Raw genomic sequence first — 18,555 nt, 5'->3', positions numbered from 1 at the left:
CACTTGTCCCCAGCTGAACTCATAGCTTTCATGTAGTTTTCATTCAAAATCTCTAAATATAACTTAATAGGTGGATTCTAGAATTCATCCTGAAGACTGTAAGAATACCAAAGAAAATTTTCTTTTATATATATATATATATATATATATTATATATAAAAAATATATATATATATAAATATATAAAAGAAAAAAATATTTGTATATATATGTAAGTTAGCTAACATACAGTGTATACAGTGTGCTTTTGGTTTTGGGGGTAGATTCCCATGATTCATTGCTTACATACAACATCCAGTGCTCATCCCAACAAGGGCCCTCCTCAATGCCCATCCAAAGAAAATTTTCTAAAGAGAACAATAAGGGGTGTAAAACTTGATATATCGAATATCCAGCTTTACTGATATCATTATATTAAGACATTTGGAAAACATTAAGTAAAACCCCTGCTTATACTGTATACAAAATTAAATTCCAGGTGACTCACAATTCTGAAAACATAAATCCATTATAGTTGTATTAAAGAAAAATACAGAGTAATATACATCTACAAATACATATGCATGTTGGGGTGCCTGAGTGGCTCAATCGGTTAAGCTCTTGGTTTGGGCTTAGGTCATGACCTCATGTTTCATGAATTTGAGCCCCATGATGGGCTATACACTGACAGTGCAGAGCCTGCTTGGGATTCTCTCTTTCTCCCTCTCTTCCTGCCCCTCCCCCACTCATGTGCGCTCTCTTTTTCAGAATAAATAAACTTAAAAAAATAAATACACAGAGATATATAGGTAGATAGATATGTATGCATATATAATATAACTTGGGGGTGGGTATGGAAGTAAGAAGCCATAAATGAGAAGATTTCAAGATATTACTACATTATAGGGATGCCTGGGTGGCTCAGATCGTTAGGCATCTGATTCTCGGTTTTGGCTCAGGTCATGATCTCATGGTTTCATGAGTTTGAGCCCCGCATCAGGCTCTGTGCTAGTGGTGGAGCCTGCTTGGGATTCTCTCTCTCTATGTCTCTGTCTCTCTCAAAAATAAACAAACTAAAAAAAATACTACTACATTACCATGTAAGATCTTGTCAGTAGTGAAAAACTCCATATGCAAAGTTAGAAAACAGTAGTCATGGAGAAACTATTTTCTATAGATAAATCAGATGAAAGGATGACATCCAGTCTATAAAGAGTCCTTATAAATGAGTAAGCAACAAAATCCATTTCATAGGGGGCAAATGACAGGAAGGAAGAGGTGGTGTTTAGCAGAAGAAATAAATAATAAATATGTGAGATGTTCAGTCTCACTAGTAGTGATGGCAATGGAAATTAGAACAACAGTGATATTTGCGTCCCTCAAATTGACAGCATTTTAACAATTAGTATTTAATTGTGTGGAAATGCACTCATAAATGTTGGTACAAGTGTAAATAGATAATGACAGTTTAGCAGCACATTTATAAATATAAAATGTACATCCCTTTGGATGAGCAGTCCCACTTCTAGAAATCTTTTCTACAAAAATACACACCTAAAAATCCATCAGTTGGGAATGAGTAGGTAGACTATAAACCCTTTATTTATTTATTTTTTTAAAATTTTTTTAACGTTTATTTATTTTTGAGACAGAGAGAGACACAGCATGAACGGGGGAGGGGCAGAGAGAGAGGGAGACACCGAATCGGAAGCAGGCTCCAGGCTCTGAGCCATCAGCCCAGAGCCCGACGCAGAGCTTGAACTCACGGACCGCGAGATCGTGACCTGAGCTGAAGTCAGACGCTTAACCGACTGAGCTACCCAGGCGCCCCTATAAACCCTTTAAAAAGAACAAAGTAGGGGCGCCTGGGTGGCTCAGTCGGTTCACGTCCAACTTCAGCTCAGGTTATGATCTCGGTTTGCGGGTTCAAGCCCTGTGCCAGGCTCCACACTATCAGTGCAGAGCCTGCTTGGGATTCTCTCTCCCCCTCTTCCTCTCTTTCTGCCCCTCTCCTACTCATGCATTCCCTCTCTCTCTCTCTCTCAAAGTAAATAAACTTAAGTAAGTAAATAATTTAAAAGAACATGGGAAATTGTGTATGGTATGTTGAAAAAGTAATTTAAGATATGTGGGTAGTATCATCCTACTGAGTTAAATCATATGTGTAAAAACTAAGGTTTTCACCAAGCAGTTAAGGGCAGTCACCTCTGGGAAAAATAGCAAGATGGATTGGAGGCAGGGGAGAGGAGCACTTCTTGACGCACTTGTGCATTTGTTATAGTTTTACAATGAACATCCTTGGTAATTTAAAAAATGTATGGAATGATACATTCTTAGGTTGAAAATTCTTATGTAAAACATTTGAAAATCTGCAAAGGTAGGACAAAATAATAAAGGTCCTCCTTTCCATTACCCAACTGTTGACATTTTGGAACGAAAGGGGGAAAAATGAGTCCAGCAGAGTTGACTCAGTAGAAAGTGTAGGTAAACACAAGGGTGTCTCTGGGGAGAAAGAGGATTTGGATGTATTTCTCAGGTTCACTCAGGTCCATTGCCATGTGCTGTTTGACGCTGGGGAAGCCGTTGAGCTCATCTACTGTCCAGTAGGTTTTCTGCATTCTGCAGGGAGGCATGACCTACTTTCATTGCAGAAAGGGCTGGGGAGAAAGAATGCCCAACTAAGGTTCGGCCTATGTTGTTGCTAGAATGTCCACGAATGAATTTCAGAGCCCAGGGTCCAAGTGGGCCACCGTTACATGAGGAATACACTTGGTAGAAGCCGAGCTCTGAAGTAGGTACCCTGGTCAGGAGGGGTGGGGATAAAGTAGATAAAACATGAAAGACCGTGTTGTCCGGTAGAGGAGAGGTGTGTGTGTGTGTGTGTGTGTGTGTGTGTGTGTGTGTGTGTGTCTGTGCGTGTGCGCGTGCGCGCTCGCACGCGTGCATGTAAAGCTTAACATTTATGAAGCAATAAAGGAGAACATTGCAATATAGAATAATTAACAGAATTCCAAAGTCCTCAAGAAGAACGTGAAAACTTGCAGCAATTAGGTTTGGGAAATACTAATCACGAGATGCTTCCAGAGGGTAGGAGAGGGTGTACATACCTATGAGTGTGCATGTGTGTGTGCGCGCGCATGTGTGTGCGTGTGTGTGTTGTGGGGGAGGTGCTGGTGCAGTGGTGCTGGTAGTGATAGGGCATTGGGGTAGCTTTGTTATCTGGTTCAAAGAGAATTTCTAAAGGGAAAATAAAATCCCCATTTGACTCAGATATGGCTCATTTTCTGAGGCGATGTCAAGAGGCACAAGATCAAATCTAGCTTGACACCATCCAATACCGAACTCAGCAGTCTCTAGAAGCTGTAGCTGAGCGGCAGGCTGGCTAATGAGACATCTCTGTCCTCCGCCAATGCCTCGGGGGCCCATCTCTTCCTCTTTGGCAAGCAGGATACAAAGAGAGCTCCAGGCAGAGTGAGGACCTAAAAGGTCACCCAGAACATTCATTTTGCAGGCTCCCCACCAGGCCTTTCCAGAAAACAGATGAGCATGGCTTAATAGTTCAGCTAGAATGGGAGCCCATGGCTTCGTGCTTCAACCTGGGGTGGGTTTTAATGAAGCCTAAAGGAGATTTCACACGTTGTCCAACCATTGGCAGTGAGGAAGGAGGGGCGGGGGGGCGGTGTGCCAAATACAGCCGGGCAGTATCCTTTCCTTTATTCTCTGGGTGTGAAAGGGGCAATTGTAAAATTCAGATGAAATTAGAAATGAAGATTCAGAGCTGCCCACGTAAACATCGCAGTCTGTCATTAAGTTCACTTTCACCAGTAAGACACATTCCAAAGTACAGTAAGCCTGTTGTTCTGGGGACGTTTGTGCGTTTCAGTGGTTGCAGAACCCTCAAGTGGAAGTCAGGTCCCCTCTGTTGCATCTTTTCTGATTTGTGAAATGCTTCTTGAACCTACCCTCTTCCCATTGTCTCCACTGTCAACACAGATGCGCATGTGGGTCATCATAGCATCCTGGAAGCCGAGCTCCCCTCTCCAGCCATCTATCCTTTGGTCCATTCCTCACGCTGCCTGAATCTTCTTTGCAGATTTCAGCTCTGCTTGTCACTTTGGAGCTCAGAATCCTTCAGTGACATTCAGGGCCTTTTATAACATCCCCACTGCCCACCCTCCTGACCATATCTGTTGCATTTATGTCTCTCTCCACTTCATCTTGTGCTCTGAGTCAGGGCTACAGCTACCCAAGACCACCTGTGCCCCTCAAAAAGGCAGCCCTCTGGCTTGTATTTGTCCCTAGATTACCTTTCTTTGCTAATTACTGTTTGTCTCAAGATGCAGTTACACCAAGTGTCACCTCTAGGAATTGTCCCTAACCTCCTTTGTGTTATATACTGTCCCCCACACTCTGGAAGCACGTGATGTTTACTTCTGTCTCAGCACCTTCACTATATCCTAACTGACTAGTGATGGGTCTGATTCCTTGACTTGCCTGGAAAACATGAGAAAGGTAAAAATCAGAGTACCTGGCACATAGCTGGTGCTCCACGAACGTGTTTTTGGAAAGAATGAATGCATGAAAAATTTTTTAAATGTTTATTTTTGAGAGAGTGGGGTAGAGGCAGAGAGAGGGGGACAGAGGATCTGAAGCAGGAGAGAGAGGGGGACAGAGGATCCGAAGCAGGAGAGAGAGGGGGACAGAGGATCCGAAGCAGGAGAGAGAGGGGGACAGAGGATCCGAAGCAGGCTCCGAGCTGACAGCAGAGAGCCTGGTGTGCATCTAGAACTCAGGAACTGTGAGATCATGACCTGAGCTCAAGTCGGACACTTAACTCACTGAACCACCCAGGCGCCCCATATCTTTAAAATTTAGTTTGCAGACGTGTGTGGGTCTTTGTTTTTGCCTGATCTGACATGAGTAAAGGCATACTCAACCTGCTGTGTTCTCAGTAACATAGTGAGGATGAATAAAATGAACAGTGTTAGTCATATGTAAGCAAGTTGAAGACTTTCGCCACTTATCCCGAAGTATCACCAGGGAGTTGTCTGGGGCGCTGGTAGTGTTCCTGAATTGAAGCTCCTGCCTTGTTCCAGGTCAGCTGTTGCCAGCAAACCGCAATACACCGAGTCCCATTGATCCTGACACCATCCAGGTCCCTGTGGGTTACGAGCCAGACCCGGCAGATCTTGCCCTCTCCAGCATCCCTGGCCAGGAAATGTTTGACCCTCGCAAACGCAAGTTCTCTGAGGAAGAACTGAAGCCACAGCCCATGATTAAGAAAGCGCGTAAAGTCTTCATCCCTGATGATCTGAAGGTAAATTGGAACTGGTCATCAGGCTTTGGGCAAACAGAGGGTGGGATCAAGAGGCAGACTAAAAGGGTGACCTCTAGGAAGATCACACAAGCTGGTGAACCACAGACTTGTGATTTCTGATCCCGTTTCTTGGCATGTGACTGTGGGCAAGTTGCTTTCTCCCTGGGTATCTTCTGAAATATGCCTTTCATGTCTTGATATAGCACAGAAAGAAGAAGCAGTAAAAATGTTGGCGTGATTTACAACCCATGAAGGAAACAAACCTGCTGCTATCTGCAGGGAATGCTCTGAAAGCCCCATAAAATCAACCCAAACCCAAAATCTTTCAGGGTTGGAAAGAGAAAGGAAATTATCTGCAGAGGACATCTGGGCCAATAGTTCTCCAAGGCTTACCTTCCCTCGGGGAACTTGTTGATAACCAATGCTGCCTTTTCCCGATAGTCCACAGGGAACAACAGCTAGAGCTAAGACCTCTCTCCATGTTGCCACCCTCAGAGGACCTGGGTGGGATATTCTCAAGGAAGCTGGTGGGTTCCCTGATGTTGTTGATATGCAGTGTTTACTCTGTATCTTAAATAATGGTCACTTGAATATCTCAGCAAAAGGTTCATTCCAAGTTGTTTCTTTTCAGCTGTGTTGAGGGGACACATGATTTATAAAGGAAAATAGATTTACCTTATGAGGTCTGATACAACTAGAATCAAAATTAATCTGACACATTTAATGATAATTAATGAGAATTCTTTCCAAAATTTTGCCATGTCCACTAATGCCAAAATAGAACAATTTTAATTAGCCATGGCTTAGAATTTCTTGTGTTTATGCTTCCTTCCAATCATAGGGACAATAGAGATTTGATTGTATATGTTGGAGGCGTTGACACCAGGCATAATTAGCCTTTTTCTAACTTCTGACCCCCATTTCTCAAAACTAACTGTGGTACAGATGGAAAGTCACTTGTCAGCTGGGAACATGGGAGTTTGGAATGTTGTCCTGGAACCAATTTCGACCTCTTACCTATTTTTGCCATCTAGAAAGACCACTGGAGGAAAAGGTACCCTGCAGATTGAAATCACTTCTGTTGACTACATACTTGAGATTACCTTGAGTGTAGCAGACTCATCAGATGTCAGGGCTGAAAGGGACCTCGGAGGTTCGTTAGACCACAGTTGCTGTTTTGCAGTTGAAGAAATGGAGAAATAGAAGGGTTAAGTGAGGTGAACACTGCTAGTTAGTGGAAATCTTCTAGTTTCCAGAAAGGTCACTGCAGCATGTTGGCCTTGACAAGGGCTACAGCAGGGTCTCTTGGGTGACAAACCAGTAGCTGTCACCCTAAGAATCAAAAGAGTAAAGTTCATAGTAAACACTCCACAAAATTAAACAAGGGGCGCCTGGCTGGCTCAGTTGGAAGAGCATGCAACTCTTGATCTCAGGGTCATCAGTTGGAGCCCCACGTTGGGTGTAGAGATTACTTAAATAAATAAAACTTAAAAAAAAAATCTAAACAAGTCAGGGAACTGATGGTCAAGACTAAGATAGGATAAGAAGGGGCCATGGGGTCCTGGGAAATTGAGAATCTTCTTTCAACTGGATGCTTTTCCTCATCTTAGCCACCCAATCCTGTGTGTATTTTCGAGCTCACCTCTTCAGCTAAACTGGGGAGCCATGCAGCATGGATTTCCTTTTGAACAGAGGGTAGTTCAGAAGGATGATGCTAAGCAGTAGATAAAACTTCCAGCCAAACCTTCACAGGTCTCCAGATTTACAAGTTCAAAGCAAAGAGCAAGCTCAATAACCCAGGTAACCTTGGCAACAAAGAGGCCCTGTGAAAACAGTATGTGTTGGAATTATGCATAGTACTGCTGTCATGGCCATGCCTGACCTTTTCCCATGGCAGGTGGGTAGCTGGCAGGAACATTCTCCTGCCAAGTGTCTTTGGATTTCTTCAGTTGTGAGTGAAGCGTCAGGCCACAGGCCATGATCTTATGTGAAACAAGAAGCAGAGCTGTAACATATTTTTCCTTCCAGTAGAGAGGGCTGAGCTAGGGGTGGGTGACATATTTGTGGCCCCCAGCATTGGACGAGCAAACCAAACGAGTGAAAGAGCCCCGCCAATAAATGGTCTTCCCCACAGCTGCCCGAACCCCTCTATTGAGCCGTTCCTTTGGGTTAGCGTGCCCCAGGAGAATTAAGCAGTACCAGCATTCCCAGCTGAGAATCGGTTTAATCACCTTGATGTCTTAATACTTTTGACTATCCATTCATTCACTTGACTGAGATATCTCAAAGGCTTGTATGTTCCAAGCCCTGGGGATACACCAAGGTGAATCAGAACTGATAGTGTTCCTACTCTCAAGGAACTTCGAGTCTGGCAAGAGAAAGGAATCGCTGGTTTTCAGGAGGGGGCTGACTGGGGGAGGCGCTGTCAAACACGAGACCTTCCTTCCGAAAGACGATGGGGCAGGACTGGGTGGGCCCTTGCTGGGTGGGGGCAACCAGCTAGCCAGATGGCACCTGCACCTGGGAATAGAGAAGAGGACAGGAATGTGGTGCCAGAGTTGTCAGCGGCACTCAATATCCTGCTTCCCCCTCCCCCAACCATGCCCTGGTGACAAAGGGAGGCAAGCTGGTTTTTCTGGTCCCCCTCCTTCCATCATTCATTCCTGCCTTCTGCATCCTCTGCTCCACTCCTCTCCTCTTGTTAGCTCCCCTCTCACCTGAGATGGTCCCCACTCGATACCTTTCCTGGCTCACCTGCATGTGTGGATAGGTGAGGCTGGGAAATGAAAGCACCTTACAAGTGAGAAGAGCTCTAAGAGACAGAAATGTTGGTTGTTCCCCTGAGGTCAGCTGGTGACCCCCTGGCCCATAATACCCTGTCATATGCCACCAAGTCCGTGGCCTATGGCAGTACACCCCTTCCCTTCCCTTCCCTCCACTCCCCCAGCTTCTGCCATTTCCCAGGGGCTTATTCTTATGCACTCCTTCACCTCTGTGCTCCCGTTCCTCTATGTTGGGTACTGATACATCCTGAGTTAGCCCCTCTTTTGCATGATCTTGGAAACCATATGCCCAAGGAACATTGAATGTGGTGGATTCACCGAGACTACCAAGGGTGGTGGAATTGGGGCTTCTATCCAAGTAACCGAACAGCTGCCATCAGAACTGGAGCCTTCACTGTTGTTAATATGCCTTCAGGTCTTCCTACCTCCTGTGAAGTCCTGGGGCGAGCTCCTACCTGTTCCCCCCAACCAGCTGGTCAGGCCTCTCCCCCCTTCCTTCAGCCCCTTGTCCCCTTTCCCAAGCACAAACGACAAATCCCACCAACGGCCACAGCACACCTGCCCAAGCTGACTTATCCAGGGATTCTTCAAAGGACAGCCTTCTTCTCTGAAAGAAGGATGCTGGTACCAGCTCTTATGAAGATCTGTTTTCACTTTGGTAGATACTATTATGAAACATGTAGAAAGCTAGGTGTGCTTTACAAATAACATTACCAGGTTGTGAGTGGCTGACACAAGGAGCCTGCACGGGCATTCTGTCTCACACGTTCTGTCTTTGTGCAGGGCAGATGTTTGCCAAAGGTAATGGACAGGTATGGGCATACACCGCTGACCTTGGGCCTTCCTTGCAGCCATGGTCCCAAGCCATGTGACTTCCTCCAATGCCAGCTGCCCCTTGTAATCCTGGGGGAGGGAAAGAACTGGCCTCAACTCACTTATTCTGGGTGACAGGTACCTGCAGGTATTAGCCTTGCTAGGATGGAGGGATTTGCTATTGCAAGTGGCTGGAAAGAGGGGTTTGCAAAACACACCAGGTGGCTCCATAAATGAATTGGTAAGACCTAAAAGAAGATTCACATTTCTTAGTCTTCCTAGGAAGGTTTTCCTTTCTTTGGGGGAGGGGCAAGGATGAGGGGGAGAGGACACCTTGCTTTCACACTGACCACATTTAAATAGTACCCAGGTGAATTAAGGCCTAGAGAACAGTTAAACAGGAAATTAGAGTAAATCATTTAAATGGTAGCCACCAAATATGAGCATACTGATCGGTGGCAGGTGGAGGGTTTTTTTTTTTTTTTTTCTTCTTCCTGTTTTTGATGACCAAGGGATACATCAGAAAGAAAAGGTGAAAGATCCTACTTCTCTCCTTGGCATCCCTCCTCCGATTCCCCTTCTAGAGGCACCACTTTTCATAGCTTGGTATAAATCCTTCCGGGCCTCCTTCTATGAATATACAATATTGTGATTTTTTAACCAAAGTGGGATGAGGCCATACATATTTATCAGCAAATTGCCATTTCCACCCACATAGTGGTAGATCATAAACATCTTTTTTGGTTCAGCTGGGTCATTATTTGTAACAGCTGCAGAGTATCCTTTTGTAGGACTCCACCGTCATGTAGTTATTAAATCTCCTACTGATTAGTTTTCCCCCATCTCTTTCTATTAGAGACAATGCCGCAGTGAGAATTCTGTGCCTGGGGTGTCTGTCTGTGTGCACATGCATGCAGATGGGTGGAGGCAGATCCTAGAAGACGAGTTGCTTCATCATTGGTAGTGCATTTAAATAGTTGATAGATACTGCCAAGTCGCCTTGCAACCATATCGTATGGACTTCTACCAACAAGCCTATGAGCGCCCATGGAAGAAAAGGGTTCTTAAAACATTCGGCAAAGAAAACAGAGCGATCTGAATGTAGTTTAGGGTGTGAGGTGAGCCACTTGCTTTCGTGTGGCCCCTGGTGTGGCCTCTGCAGGGCAGAGAGTAAGGAGGGACACTCTGTGACAGGTGCGTCCACGCTGCGGGAGGGAAGCCATGGCGCCCGAGCAGTGGTCTCAGACTCAAACGGACTGTCAGGGAAGGAGATGTGAGGTGAGACGCGTGGGTTCCTGGTTCCTGGTTCCTGGTTCCTGGGCGCCACCCCGGGCCCCTCCGCGCGGCTGAAATCTAATATCTTGTTTCTTTCCCCCTGTGACTAATGAGCAGGATGACAAGTACTGGGCCCGGCGCAGGAAGAACAACATGGCAGCCAAGCGTTCCCGCGACGCCAGGCGGCTGAAGGAGAACCAGATCGCAATCCGGGCGTCCTTCCTGGAGAAGGAGAACTCGGCCCTGCGCCAGGAAGTGGCTGACTTGCGGAAGGAGCTGGGCAAATGCAAGAACATACTTGCCAAGTACGAGGCCAGGCACGGGCCCCTGTAGGATGGCAGTCTTGCGGGCTGGCTTTCCAATAGATGGACAGTGTGTTTCCCGCCTGATAGCACCACACCCGAACCAACCTTTCTGACATCAGCACTTTACCAGAGGCGTAAACACAACTGACTCACATTCTGGTGTGCGTGTGCCCGCGCGCGCTTCTGCTCCTGTGTGGTCCGCGGTGCGCGCGCGTGCCTTTGCACTTGCCATGTTAAGGTAGCCCTCTCCTCATCTTTCAGTTCCGAAAAAGAAAGGTGCCGTGTTTTTACTGGACTGCGGAGACGCCTCCTGGGGTCTCCTGCCCCTCCCTCCAACCCCCCTCCTGCCCCTTCCCGCGTCGCTCTCTGGTGGCTCCTGCCTGCTCTTCCGGGACCCTCTGCTGGGCTCCACCAAGCAGGGCCCTGGTGAAATAGTAGATCTCAGTTGTCAAGACTACGAGCTCTTGTTTCTCTTTAATCTGTAAGTTACCATGCTAATAAGGTGCGCAAAAATCACTTAGCACTACACTGCAGCTCTCTCTCTCTCTCTTCAGTTATAGGTTGCTTTCCTCATATTTTCAGTTTTGGTGATAATTGTCTTCAAATTTCAAGTGCTGTTTAGATTTATTAGATCCCATATTTACTTACTGCTATCTACTAAGTTTCCTTTTAATTCTACCAACCCCAGGTAAGTAAGAGTACTATTCTAGAACACAGAGTGTGTTTTTGCACCGTCTGTACCTAAAGCAATAATCCTATTGTACGCTAGAGCATGCTGCCTGAGTATTACTAGTGGACATAGGATATGTTCCCTACCTAAGAATTTCACTGTCTTTTAAAAAACAAAAATTACAGTAATGCATTTGAGCATGCCCAGAATATCCCCAGGACAGGGAAGCAGAGGGAAATGCCAGGTCTAAGAACGAGGGATTAATTTATCAGCATAGGAGCCAAAAAAAAAAAAAAAAAAAAAAAAAAAAATTGCATCTTGGAACAGCTTTTGACATTGATATGTTTGCTTTTGTTTTCTCTGCTCCCCACCCCCACTTTTCTAGTTCCCTTTTTCCATATCCCTCTTGATATTCAAAACAATTACTTAAGATTCAGTTTTCCCCATTTTTGGGTAATATATATATTTTTGTGAATTATACCTTGCTGTTTTTAAAAATCAGTTAATTAAGTTAATAAGTTGATGTTTTGTAAGACCCTTTTTCCTAGTGGTGTCATTTTCGAATGCTTCATAAATTAATGATTCTGGAGCTTACGTTTCTTATTTCGTTTGCTTTTTTGAAAGTATGTGCTCTTATAAAGAGGACTTTTGAAAAATGAATGTAAAAGACACTGGTGTATCTCAGAAGAGGATGGTGTTGTCGTAAACTGTGGTTAATCCAATCAATTTAAATGTTTACTATAGACCAAAAGGAGAGATTATTAAATTGTTTAATGTTTATACAGAGTAATTATAGGAAGTTCTTTTTTGTACAGTATTTTTCAGATATAAATACTGACAATGTATTTTGGAAGACATATATTATATATAGCAAAGAAGAGGAAAACTATTCCATGTTTTAAAATTATATAGCAAAGATATATATTCATCAGTGTTGTACAGAGAAGAAGCGCTTGGGGGTTTTTGAAGTCTTTAATATTTTAAGCCTATCACTGATACATCAGCATGTTTTTTGCTTTAAATTAAAATTTTATGACAGTATCGAAGCTTGGTGTGACGAATCCCGCTCTAAAATATATAAAGAGCTTTCCTGTTCCCTATTAGGTCTCAGAAAGAAGTCAGTTAACGTCACCCAGAAGCACAAAGTGGATGTTAGTCAAATATTTATTGGCTGATACGGTGTTTTTTAGGAAAAGCATCTGCCATGAAAACGTTCACTTCAAAGTTACGAGTTTCTGGAATGAAGTATCACTGCAAGCACCCCAAACAATTCTGTTCCCCTCTGTGGGCACGTGTGTCTTATGCAGTATAAGGTTGATACCGGTGTTATATGTACTGTTTATAATTTGGTAGATGTTTTGACCTTAAAGGTGATTGTTCTTTTGTTTCACCAAGTTGTGTAATGTCAAGAGATTCTGCTGTTATTGCAAAGATATGTTTTGTGCTAGATTAAAACACCCTTTCATCAATGGGATTTTCTAGTCTCCTGCCTCCAGAGTATCTAATCCTTGAATGACCTGGTGGTCCCCTTGTCCATCCACCAGCAGTGCTTCTGTCGAGTGTCATAGTTTCCGTAAATCTGACTAGAAGGCTATTTCTACTAGATATTCCTTTTGTCCCGAGCTACAGATTATGGTGGGAAATGCGAGAGCATTAGAATCGAAATGCATTGTTCAGGTATGCAACTAAGAAAAAAAGACCTTTGGCCAAAGTAAGCAGAACTGAATAAGCAATATTCAGGAAGAGATGCAGGTGGACGCAGCGTTAGCTTTTTTATAGGTAGAGAGACCAGTGGCAGCAGAAGTATTCAGTGGCAGGAGTGACTGAAACGGAAACAAGCAATGTCTGTAAGTGGAGAAGTGTTGCACCATTGGCCATCCAGGTTCACCACAGGATGACATGGTAGCTGAAAAAACCGTATTTATTTGAGCTCTGGTCTTGGACTGAGGTTGTCTGTATCAAATGAGGGTCACACATTTTCTCTGTGGAAGAAATAAAAAGATCATAATAAAATTTACTCTTGGGTGTGCCAGGAGAGGTTTCAGAAACCTACCTCGTCTTAAAATTGAAAAACTTTTGGAGTCTGTACCCGTGCCTTATATGTAGGTCATTGTCCCCACACACACACATGAACACTCATTCCTGGACTTGCTTTCTGTCGAGGGCGGTTAACTAGTAAACAAGGCAGTTCTGCTCGATGGCGTAGGAAGCCGTGGCCTGATTTGGAAGGACTCAGATCAAGCAGGGTCAGATGAGTTCTGCGGACCGCAGCTATTAAAAGAGTCCTGTTGTCATTTTTCCACCTTTTCATCAGAAGCATCTTTCGGAGATTAATTACTTGGCCATTAAAAATGAATGCAAATCCTATCGTGCCAACATCATTTAGACACAATTTGGAATGAGCGGCCTGCTTTCCTGACAGGGTCGTGGTGTCATTTCTGTGGACTTAGACTTGCAGAGAAGGGCAAAACCTGATGAGCGTGTCCTGCCTCATGCAATTTGAGGCTGCAGGTAGGGAATAGGAGGGCTGGAAGAGATCACGTCCTCCTTTTGAGAAAGGGGCCACCTTCTGACCATTCAAAACACTCAGTGGGCAAGACTGTGCCAGGCCTTTCATCTTCCAGTACGACAGGCCTGGGGGAAGTCATCCCTCGAAGCAGAAGGACCGTTTGTTCCAGGAGCGTGCAGATGGGATGTGGCTTCGGGTGGGTAGGATGCTGTGCTAGAGAACCCAGGGGTTCCTTCCGACTCGCCGGTTTTGTGAGGGAACACACAATAATTCTAAATGTGCATTTAGAAGGTCTTGAGCCTAAAAGAATTTTAAGTGCAGCCCCTCTTCTCCAGCCACCCCTGAGGAAAACAACATGCAGAGGTATACTTGCTTTTTTTCCGGTAGTTTATCTAATTTCCCCCTGGTGTTCCTTTTAAGAAAATTCAGACTTTGTCAGAGTTCATCAGAGCTGTCCCAAGCCAGGCTGGCTTGGCCTGTTTGCCTGTGTGGAGCGCGGACGCTGGGATTTAACCCCGGGGTCGGCAAGCTGCAGGCGATGGGGGACAGTGTGCTAGACAGCTTCTGCTCTCAGGGTGCAGCTCCCTGCTGAGGGCTCCTGGGCCCCACTGGGGAGGCCAAGGTCTCCTCCTCATTTTCTCTACAATTAATAATGGCATTTTAAAAATGAGCAAAGCCTTATCCTAGATCTCAATTGGATTAGACTTGACAATTAAGTCAGTACATTGTGCAGAGGGCCAAGTGTATGTAGAGGAGTGTGAGTGTGTGTGTGTGTGTGTGTGTGTGCGCACATGTGTGTGGATATTTAAGTCAAATCATAACATCTTTAATTTTGGAGAACCTTCCCGAACATAACCACCATAACCATTATCCTTTTGGCAACACCACAAAGGTTGCATCTGTTAAACAGGTACAAGTTCACATGAGGTCAGTTTAATTGTACATCGTGATACGGGTGGTGTTTATGCTGTTAAGTCCGAACCCTTATCTGTCTGTTATTCTCAATGCTTAATAAACTTTGAATTTGTTCCTTTCTTTCATGTATTTTTGTTGGTAGTCTGCTAGAAGTTAGATTCTGTTCCCAATCCTATCACCAAGAGCCCACTTACAGAGATCAATTACATCAATGACAAATAATAATAAGTAATTTATTAATGGTAAATTAATATTTATTGAGCACTTATGTGCCAGACATTGTGCTAAACACTTACCTGGAATATTGTAATCCCATGTCAACTCTACAAGGTGGGGACTATTGTTTTTCCTGTTTTACAGAAGAGAAAATAGAGGGTTCATGTGATTAAGCAGCTTCCCCAACATTAGAGGTGACAGAAATGAATTCTGATCCACTGAATGGGCATCATTTAGAGAACTGGTTCCCAAAAACGAGTCCAAAGACTGCTTCTGGTTGGACGTATAAGAATCAACTGGGAACATATTCCAGGACTACAGATCCAGCAACTCTGAATCAGTAGAGAGAAAATGAATTGCTTAAAGTCTCCCAACTCACTCCCCGTGTGTGGCCAAGTAATTGGAAGCAAGGATTTACAGACTTGACCTTAATTTGAGTTCATGACTCTTGGGGGATCCATGAAGAAGCTTAAAATTTCCATAATTACCTGAAATTGTATGCAACTTTTTGCGTATAAACATTTATTTTTCTGTAGGGGAGATGCACAGCTACCTCGACTCCCCAAAGGAATCTGTGATGCAAGATGGAATCAAGTCCCCATTTGCGGATTTGTAGGAAGGCTGATGCAGTGCAGTGGTTCCCAGCCCTGGCAGCCCATGAGACTCACCTGGAGGGCTCCAAACGCGGGCACTGCGTGGGCTGCAGCCCAGGCCAAGGAACTCAGCATCTCGGGCGTAAGAGAAGGGGACTCTGGTGAGGAGCTCGATGATTCAAATCTGTCACTTAGCGGGTGTATGACCTTGCGCGGTGCGAAGCGTTTTTTAACCTAAATCTCCTCATGTGTGAAGTAAAAGTATAATCTCCACCTCTGAGTGTTGTGGGGAGAATGAATGCCATAACAAATGCATAGTCTCTGGCACACGATAGGCCCTCAACAAATAACTGCCGTGGGGAGCCTCGGGGAGTGGGATGGGGACCAATTTCTGCAATTCAGTGTCTCAGACCATTTGTTCCTTCCAAGAGGACAGAAAAAAATTATCCTGCTCAGAAGAAGGAGCAGGTGGCTGGAGGTGTGGGAATGAGGGGTGCTACATAGATGTGGATTCATATTCTGACATCCCTAATAGATCCTAGTTTTGTACGCAGGTTGGTGGGCATCCATCTGCTTGGCGGCACCTTCCCGTTTAGATCGAACAGTTACAAGTGGAGGTTCAGCTGTACTGTCATCATCAAACAACTTTCTCCTCTCTCAGGGGAATAGGCACAGTGACCGTAAGGTTCTCTTTGGGTGGCTGATTTTATATTTGGCATCTTCAAATCTCTTATAGGAGGTGACCGTGTCTCCATGTCTGGGGAGACTTTGACCTCTAAGATGGCAGGAACAGATAGGAAGCCAAGCTGTGTAGAAGCCCGGTCATTCACAGGTCCTCAGTCCCCAGGGTCCATCACATGCTGCCCATGTGGGATGGCTCTTCCATTTCCACTTAAAATATAACAAACTGCCCAACCCTCAGGCCCCCCTCTTCAAAGCATATGAATTAAATTCCCTCTTTGAAAATCACTGGCTTAGAAGTCTCTTCAGGCATCTTTAGCCAGGAACTGGGTGAGAATTATTGAAATCTTGCCTTTGTAGTCGGCAGATGGCTTCTTGCTAATAAATCAAAAGGACCTTTTAGAGAAGAAAGGCCCGAGTGAAGATGATGGTGAGAATCCTCTGCCTCTCTGGGCTTTGAGTCAGTGTGGACTTGGGTCTAAAGGCCCCTCTCTCTGACTTCTTTTCATCCTGCAAAGCCTGGCCCGGTGCCAGGAAACAATAGGAAAAGCTAACAGTAAGAGTCCTAGACCTCTACCTGCCACATCTCATTTAATTCTTACACTGTGAAGAGGGTGCTAGCATTGTCCCTGTTTTGCAGATGAAGAAACAGACTCAAAAAAGGAAGTAAGCAGAATTTACACCCAGGCAGAAAGGCTGATTTGAGAGTGTGCTCTACACCACTCCTCTTCGTGAGTTAAACTAGGTGCTCAGCAAAGGCCAACGGTAATTGCTGTAGTCGGGAGGGTGAGCAGGGAGCAGGAAGCCTGGATGTGAATCCCAGATCCATTACTCAATATTCATGTGACATAGACAGTTCACCAAATCACCCTTTTATCTGTTAAATGGGCACCACAGTACTCTCCTTGTAGGGTTGTTACCAGGATTAAGTGAGAACATGCATCTAAAACACTTAGATTTGGGGGGCACCTGGGTGGCTATATATATATATATAGCCTGGGTGGCTCAGTTGGTTAAGTATCATCTGACTTCAGCTCAAGTCATGATCTCACACTTCATGAGTTCGAGCCCCACATCAGACTCTGTGCTGACAGCTCAGAGCTCAGAGCCTGGAGCCTGCTTCAGATTCTGTGTCTCTCTCTCTGCCCCTCCCTCGCTCTCTCTCTCTCTCAAAAATAAATAAACATAAAAAAAATTTTAATAAAAAAATAAAATAAATCATTTAGCTTTGGGCCACTTGGGTGGCTGAATTGGCTAAGCATCTGACTCTTGGTTTTGGCTCAGGTCATGATCTCATGGTTCATGGGTTCGAGCCCTGCACTCTGCTGAGTGCAGAGCCTTCTTGGGATTCTCTCTCTCTCTCTCTCTCTCTCAAAATAAATAAACTTAAAAAATAAATAAACAAAACACTTAGATCACTGCCCAGAGTGTAACAGGAATTTAACAAACACTTGCTTTTTGTAATAATAATAGTAATTATTAATAAAATTGCTTGATTTGATTTCACTCGTGATGTGCTACAACAGAGTCAGACCATACATTGTATATTTTAGTGGATGCATTTTCATTCTGCAAATACTTGATTCCAGAGTCACTGCTATGTTTTTGAGACATCCCAGTCCCACATGGATGAGTAAACAGGGGAGGGAGTGTGGCCACTTCATGAGCCAAACTGTGGTTCTGAGATGGATTTTATAAACATAAAATTCATGAAGCATCACTAATGTTAAGCCAGCTTTGCTGCCTTGGGAGTTAGGAGACCTTTATTTTAACCAGTGTACCGAATGGTACTAAAGTGCTGACACTTGTAGCTTGAGGTCACCCCCTGTTCACATGGAGATGAGAAGTCGTGGTGATTCCCAGAGGCCCTCCTGTTAGATTCTGCCTTCAGGCCCACCTCAGTCTCCCCAGTAAGTATACCTATACTATACCTACACCTAAACCTAAACCTATACCTGTATCTATCCTATACCTATATCTATGCCTATGCTTATACCTGTACCTATACTATACATATACCTATACTATATCTATATCTATCCTATATCTATATCTATACTATACCTATACATATACCCATATGTATCTATGTACGTACATAGACATATACCTATAGTTGACCCTTGAACAACACAGTTTGAGCTGTGTGGGTCCATGCAGATTTTGTTTTCAATAAATACAGGACAATACTGTAAACATATTTTCTCTTCCCTATGGTTTTCTTAATACTTTTCTCTAGCTTACTTTATTGTAAGAACACAGTAGATAATGCATCTAATGTTAAATGACTATATTATCACTAAGGCTTCTAGTCAACAGGAGGCTATTAACAGTTAAGATTTGAGAGAGTCAAAAGTCATATGCAGATTTTCAACTGTGCAGAGGGTCATTTCCCCTAACCCCTATGTTGTTCAAGGGTCATTTGTATATACATAGATATATATTCTATGTGTGTGTGTACATATATGCATATAATATATAATATACTATATATACATA

At 44.2% G+C, this 18,555-nt stretch overlaps 1 protein-coding gene across 3 annotated transcripts in view; it reads left to right on the top strand.

The window, feature by feature from the left end:
• HLF (HLF transcription factor, PAR bZIP family member) overlaps window positions 1-14,685 on the top strand; it is a 53,890-nt gene extending 39,205 nt beyond the window's left edge. Inside the window, exons 3-5 of one of the 3 annotated variants that reach the window (XM_042915367.1) lie at window positions 5,076-5,296; window positions 10,087-10,170; window positions 10,285-14,685. In XM_042915367.1, the coding sequence (XP_042771301.1) occupies window positions 5,076-5,296; window positions 10,087-10,170; window positions 10,285-10,500 (521 nt within the window). In that variant the 3' untranslated portion in view covers window positions 10,501-14,685. Of the gene's footprint in view, window positions 1-5,075; window positions 5,297-10,086; window positions 10,171-10,281 lie in introns of all 3 variants that reach the window. The other 2 variants (XM_042915368.1, XM_042915369.1) reach the window with 2 other exon arrangements.
• Window positions 14,686-18,555: the final 3,870 nt, after the last annotated feature.

This window comes from Panthera leo, chromosome E1 (assembly GCF_018350215.1).
Source record: "Panthera leo isolate Ple1 chromosome E1, P.leo_Ple1_pat1.1, whole genome shotgun sequence".
Classification (NCBI taxonomy): domain Eukaryota; kingdom Metazoa; phylum Chordata; class Mammalia; order Carnivora; family Felidae; genus Panthera; species Panthera leo.
Note: the sequence above shows the minus strand (reverse complement) of the source record. Positions and strands in the feature narration are given on the sequence as shown.